The sequence below is a fragment of the Egretta garzetta genome, unplaced genomic scaffold, assembly GCF_000687185.1.
Source record: "Egretta garzetta isolate BGI_Z169 unplaced genomic scaffold, ASM68718v1 scaffold200, whole genome shotgun sequence".
Classification (NCBI taxonomy): Eukaryota; Metazoa; Chordata; class Aves; order Pelecaniformes; family Ardeidae; genus Egretta; species Egretta garzetta.
The window spans coordinates 689,502-696,704 of record NW_009258379.1 but is presented as its reverse complement, the minus strand read 5'-3'; the positions used below and the strand labels follow the sequence as shown (position 1 = coordinate 696,704).

Below are 7,203 nucleotides of genomic sequence, written 5' to 3'. Positions count from 1 at the left end.
TCCCTACACATCCTTAGCTACAGCTAAAGCCAACTCTGCCTTGCAGTAAGGGCAGCTCTATTCAGCAGTGCTGCACTGTGCCCTGTGGCTGTATCTCCTCCATTACCTCGCTCAGGCATCTCCACCCCATAGTCTTCAATGTATTACGCATGTGTCCCTACATCTAAAACAGCTTTAACTGAGCTACGTCCTACCTGACAGCTTGTCAGTACACTCTTACTTACCTTTCCTGACAATGAAACACATAAAATGTATGCCTAGAAAGCTACTAGTAAGTTTATTTCATTATTTGTGTAGAGTGCTTTGAAGCAGCACACCAGTGAAAGATGCAAGCTGATCAGCCCAGGTAAGCACATAGAACATCAGTGAAATGCAAAATACTCTGAAAATAAAACCAGAAAGCCAGTTGTTTCCTTGCCAGAACATTTTCAATGCTGAAATGAGTTATTTTGCTTTTAGATCTTTCAACTAAGATTGCTATTTATGGAACAAGTAGGTAGATTCAATAGAGCACCTCTGTATGTATCAAGAAATGTTTTTTAACTAATCTTTTATTCCCTGGACCCAACTACTAGCCTAGACTAAGGATGGGATAAGTAGACAGAGTCAGATACTGAAGACAGCATATGAAGAGAGCAAAGAAGTGGATGCAGAGGAAGGTTAGGTTATTTACTTCATAATTCCCAAAATGCTGCAAGAAACAAGAGCGAACCACAGAATAGCTTACTGCACGGAAATAAATCAGAGTAGACAGAATGAAGGGAAGTGGGCATCAACTGTGGGAAGGGGTACAGAAGCATAAAAACCCTAGTAAAACAGAGACATAAGCAAAGATCAAACACTTTAAGCATTCTACATTCAACCCACACTTTTTTTCCCCTTTAGCTATCAAAAAGCCTGAAGTACAGGTTATCAGCCTATGTCCATCTCATTTGCCCAGTTCAAAGCTCACTGCAGGCAGATGTTCCAAGTCTAAAATTAATCATCATTACACTGCGAGAACCACCTTTTCCTTTACTGTAATCAAAAGGTTGAATTCCAACAACCTTGACACATTCTACTAGACCATTTATTGAAGAATTTGCTTCATTACAAGAAACCTGAGTGTTATAAATTCACCTTTCCTTACAAAAAATCTGGGCCAGACTGCTGCAGAACCGCTCCTAAGAGCAACAAGTCTCACAAACTACTAGGGTGACATCTACCTTGTATCCATGGAAGCCCGACAGAGCACATCTGAAAAGTGGGGATCGAATCCATTTACTTTGAGAAAGTGGGAAAGGTACAGACTTCATAGTATTTGACTTTTTTCTCAAACACGTACTCATATTTTTACTGCCAAACTCACCAATTTAATTTTCCCCAAGACTTCTTTCCATTTCCCCGCCCAGCCAGAACCTGGCTTAAGCTGCCTCTTGTTACTTGGTCTTCTTCACAAGAAAGAGTTAATTGGATCAGCGTTCATGTTCCTGCACTCTTTCACAGAGCCAGGCAGCTGGCTCAAGCACTAGAGATGGAGTCCAGTTTTCAGGGAAAGATATAGGCAAGCCAGAAGTATGGGCTGGCAAGCTCGACTGTTTGGAAAAAAGCATACAACTAAAGACTAAGAGCTCAGAAAAAGGAGTCAGCGAAGCAGTCTACACATTCTAGGCACACACCACCAGAGTGGTGGAAGGAAACAGTCAGCCAGTCCACCTGGAAAATTCTATGGGCGTGAAAGGCCTGCATGTGGATCCAGTCAGTGAAAAACAGTGGGAGAAGGCCAAAAGGGAGAAAAACAGGAGAACAATAAAATAATTCATCCTTTGAAGTAGTTTTCAGCATGTCTGGACGCAACAACTGATATGAATAGTATTGATGAATGTATTCAATTAAGACAAAAGTTATGAATGGAACACTGTGATGAAAGCGGACAGGTTCTCCCGACAGTGGATTAAATTAACTCAGTTTCAGAGTTTGGTTCTATACATTACTGATTCTACATAAAGTATTTTCCAATAGTTCCTTTAAAACAGATCCACTTCCACAAATACAAAGCACAGTCAAATAAAACCATTAAAATTAAAATACAGTTTCAAGTCTTTGTTACTTGACCAAATATTAATGATGGTGCTAAATGTAATGAAAGTCCCAATCGTGTAATTACTTGCAGCTGTCTATTTTTATTCAAAGGAACTAGCAAGACTCTTGTCAGTTTGGGAACCGCAGTTCGTACTACAAGACTTTCAGCATTTCTTCCACAATCCTACTGGAATTCAATTAACAAATATCAGAGAACAAGACCTATCAGAAATGAAAATAAACAACACTCAGAAAAATAGTGCTTCTGTAATAATACCTCAATCTTTTTGGATCAGAAGGGTATAGAAACAGTACAATACTAAGACAAAAGAAAAAAAAAGTGGTGTTAGTTTCTGGAAAAATATCTCTAGGACAACCAAGTTTTATTTTACTGTAATCGTACTAGATGCGCAACAGGTAATTAACCCACTGAATTATACAGTTTCATTTATTTTAGTAGTATACACAACATATTTTACTCAAGTATATGAGCACTTCAGAACGTTAGAAGTATTATGATGTAAAGGTATAGTGAAGATATTAAGTATTTTTGGAATGTTCCTCCACCTCCCTGCCATGGCAGAACACCACTGCAGTGATCTCTTGGGTTCTGATTTATTTCCAAGCAGCATGACCTCTTTTTGTATCAAAGAACACAAAGATAAAGGCTCAGATTTAGAAAGACAGATGGGTTTCTATCCAGAGGTATCAGATACTGACTGATCCCAGCAGAAGGTAGGTAACCGAATACTTTTGAAGAACTGGACCTAAATTTAAACAGGAAATGAGAGACATTAGCTCCTAACTTGAGAGAATATAACAACACTGGAATCCTCCTTAATTAAAATAAAATTTAGAAAACCCCCAAAAATTGGCCTGTAGCATCTCCAGAAAAGGAAGAGCTCTTCAGATGTAGTTGGACACTAAATGGAATCTGTGTAATTTTCACATGTACTAAACCATCCAAAAAGTCAAAAGCAAAAGACATACAGGGAATGTAATGAATTATTCTCTCTCGTGTATGAGGTTCTAATTAACTCAATGCTGATAAAACCCAACCATCTCGGTACCATTATCCTGCAACCATTCCATGCCGACATCTATTTCCTCTGGCTGAATCACTGCAATTGTTGAAAAGAAATTTGGTCTAGACAAGCACAAGGAGAAACAAATGCCATACTAACAAACTCTCACTTGTAGCTGGCAGGAAGGCAGGATTAACTCTTTTTTTAACTGAACAAAAAACCTTCTTTAAGTAACAAAGCCACTTTTTTTTTTATTGTGTAACTGTTTAAAACTATGCCTAATGCAATATTAACACTCCCTTTTCTGGCCTCAGCATTTGTTTTTTCAACATTTGGCAAAAACAAAGTAAGCATTAAAGTATATATAAAGCAGGACCACAGCACCTCCAACAGCCTCTGCTTGTTTGTGCTTTTAATGCCCTTTAAAGCATCTAATGCTGCAATGACTTTCCAACCACAGGAACCAACCTACACCATCACCACATCAGAGTCCTCAGCTGACAGATATGCACTAGCTGTATTCTCACACCAAAACATAAACAGCCTTAAATATCTCAAGCTTAGTGTAAATAGTAAGAACTATATAACACAACTTATGTAAAAAAACCAACCTCTACTACTGCTTTCCATGTATTTCTACCAACGGCACTCCTGGTGACTTCTGCAAGAACAACATTTCTCTGTAGCTTCTAAGAGTGCCATAGCTCCTAGCCACAGATCTCTAGTTCTCATGTGAAGTCAGTCATTGAGAGCTTTAAAAAAAAAAAACAAAAAACCAAAAAAATCCCCAACAAAAACCAAACCGAAACATTCCAAAGAAAAATATTTTGCTTTTGAAGTCACGTGATACAAATTTTTCTGCCACATTTCCGCAACATATGTTAGTTAGGACTGAAAGGAAAAAAGAGAAATACTAATAAAATGGAAAATACTGAAAATAAGTAATATCAATTATTAGCTGGAGCTGCATCTTTTAAATATTTTTGCAGATGAAGGTACATGTTTAATAGGTGGATAGTCAAAGTGAACAGGACTAGAAGTTAACACAGGTTTCCACAGTGACTTCACCAGAGACAGAGTCTGTCTGCAAAACGTGAAACATTTTTTCCTCTTTCAATCCTGGCAAACAACCCAAAACAAATAAAATCCCTCCAAAATAAGAATACAGTTGTGGAAACTTCAATTCTAAGCAGTAGTCAATTGGAATATATTTCAGTCCCCCAGAAATGTATTTTAAATAAAATATACCTTCCAGTGGAGTTACATACTTGTAACATTAATTTTATTTATACACCAGTCCTTTTACACACACCTCTAGTTTAGGGCAGTTTTTAATTGTTCTGACTACCAAATGATTTTATTTTAAATTTACATCTCCCATGTGTATTTTTTATATCCACACACACAACTCCTCCTAAGTGAACCACAGTAATCACGGTACGGGGTGAAAGATGCACATACAAAGCCAAATTCAATGCACAATGCCTTAAGCATGAGAATGTTCCCTCTCTGCAGCCTTCATTTCACATAAACATCTCCCACATAATGTATCAGATAGCAATTTATACTGTTAGTATTCCAAAAACTCGCCGAGAAAGTTTAATTTCAAGATTATATTCTTCAAAATTGCCTTGCTCCAGTTCCAGTACTAAATTCCAGCTGTCAAACACTTTTAACAAACAGAAGGTCTACATGTCAAATGCATGGTCATAATTGACAAGTTACTTCATTTGTATGTAGTCCAAGGAAAAAAAGAAAGTAAAATAAAAATGGTATGCTCCAGTGAATGCATCACTTAAAATTCTTATTAAAGTATGCCAGAAATACATGCAAGATTTTTTTCAAGAAGTTCATTTCCACACAGTTTTCCATGTTCCTCAATATTACAGAAGTAAATACTTGGAATTCACAGAAGTAGGTGACAAAGAAAATACCAGTTTCAAAAGGATGTGAATTCAAACTCAAATGTGGTAACGTGTAGAACTTCTTCCATAGGTTAGTTACACAAGCTGAATACCAACAGTAAAAACTTTTAAAGTACTAAATAAGAGTAAAAACTATAAACAGAGTAAAAGGATGCCCATCGCTGAGCAGTGTTCCTGAGGAACAGCTGTCTTCCCAAGCTGCTCACGCACTGATGTATCTATCTGGCCATCCATTAGCCTACATTTTTTCATACCTATACAAACAAAAGACGTATTTCCCTGTAAAGACTTAAAATATTGGGGGCAGGGAGGGGGAAAGGTATGGAGAAATTTTTTCCACTAGTAAGATTTTTATGCTTCTATCACTAGGCACTTGACAAAAGTGTTAGTCTCTAGCATTACAGCAGTAGGCAACATTGCAGTCAAAACTGCAATGAACAGAAGTCACTATAAAGAAATTTTTCTAACAATCAGAGATTTCAACAATTTATAAAACCATGCAAAAATGGGGGTTTTTTGGTGGTTCATAGCCAGAAAATATTCCATACTCTCAATTAAAATTTCAGCTTTACTGCAGAGCTGCTATCTACTCTAATTTGGAATTGTAAAAAAATAAAGCAGAAGGAGTTATAGAATGGTCCATTTGCTCAGTAAACAACATTATGTGACTGGCATACGATCCTTAAGTTGTATGTCATGTGAACCAGGATGTGTACTGGAATCTTATTCCCGTATTGGCAAATCTATTCAAAATTTTGTTTATAAGCATGACTTACAGTAGAATGAAATGAACCTTTATGCTTCTCAGTGGAAATCTGGGAAGCTAGCTACAGTCATCCAATTTTCCAGTAAGTTCTATATATCATGATTCAGCCTGTATTACACTATACATCCTGCAAATACATCACACCAACATTAAACCGTTAAGGAGTATCCGCTACGCTCCGAAGTCTCCTCTTAACTGACTACATGACTACTTCAAGTATAAAAGAAAGAAGTTTACCACAGTGAATATGGAGGGAAAAAAAGAGCTTTCATAAGAAAGCAAAACATACAAGAAAAACAAGACAAGAGCAAAAAAATAAACCCAAGGCACAACTTGCACACACTTACATTTGCAGCATGACTTCGTTGAGAAACACGCCATCCACCAGCGCCACATATTCTTCCAGGTTGGTCCCATTTCCTCCAGCTAACGGTCCAAATGTCTTTACCTAAAACATAATCATCACCACCGTGACACTAACTCCACCTCATTCTCTGCCGCAAGGCATTCCTCTTCAAACAATGAGCAAATAAATGAATAACGTGTGAGGAAAAATGAATGCTTACCCAGGTGACAAGAGGGCTAGACATGAACTGCTCCAAAAGGGGTGTGAATATTTCATTCTCCATTTTACAAAAAAATGGTTAAGATCAATGTAGCTCCTCTGATGCAAAAAATACCATAAGTCCTTCACTGTAGCAACTCTCTGAAATGCTCCAAGGATTTAGCTGGAGTAAGCGAACCCCATTTTCACCAAGCAATACAACAGCGACAAAAAAGTCAGTGCACTGGCAACTGGGATTTATCTTCCTTTTTCAAGAAAAAATGCATTTGAAAGTCCATCTACGCATGTTTCAGCCTTTCCATTGATGTCTCTCCCTTCCTACATACCGAAGGGGTAGAAGGAAGGAAGGAAAGAAAAGAGGGAGGCTGCCTAGCTACTGGGATTCTGCATCAGACAAAAAAAAAAAAAAAAAAAAAAAAAAAAGAGAGAGAGAGGAAGGAAAAATCTGCTTCAGCAGCGGTAGCTCCTCAGAAAGGAAAGAGAAAATCCAGTACAACTCCGCAAGCTCATCCTGCTCCTTCCTCCCCCCTTTTCCCCCCCAAAAAAAATAAAAACCAATGAGGAAAGGTAAAGAAGAGGGGAGAGACCCCCACTCCCAGCTAAGCCCCCCAGGCTGCTTCTGCACACAAGAGAATGCCCCCCCCCCCAAAAAAAAAAAGGCACAGGCAGCCCACAGAGAGGGAACCAGCCCCCGGCAGGGATGAGACGCTATTTTAAATCAGTTCCCTTTTCTCATCCCTTCCCTTTTCCACTGAACTACGACGCAGCGTAGGGACAGGACCGGCACACGCCGCCTCGCCCCACAACCTCGCCCTTCCCCCGTCCCCTCCCCTCCGCTCCCTCCTCAGCCCCCTCCGGCGC

General features: G+C 38.7%; 1 protein-coding gene across 5 annotated transcripts in view; it reads right to left on the bottom strand.

The window, feature by feature from the left end:
- Positions 1-6,728, bottom strand: part of CCDC88A (coiled-coil domain containing 88A) — a 78,969-nt gene extending 72,241 nt beyond the window's left edge. For all 5 annotated transcript variants that reach the window (XM_035896069.1, XM_035896074.1, XM_035896081.1 and 2 more), the window contains exons 1-2: positions 6,344-6,728; positions 6,125-6,225 (exon numbers count right to left, since the gene is read on the bottom strand). In XM_035896069.1, the coding sequence (XP_035751962.1) occupies positions 6,125-6,225; positions 6,344-6,406 (164 nt within the window). In that variant the 5' untranslated portion in view covers positions 6,407-6,728. The remainder of the gene's footprint in view (positions 1-6,124; positions 6,226-6,343) is intronic.
- Between the last annotated feature and the right edge of the window lie 475 nt (positions 6,729-7,203).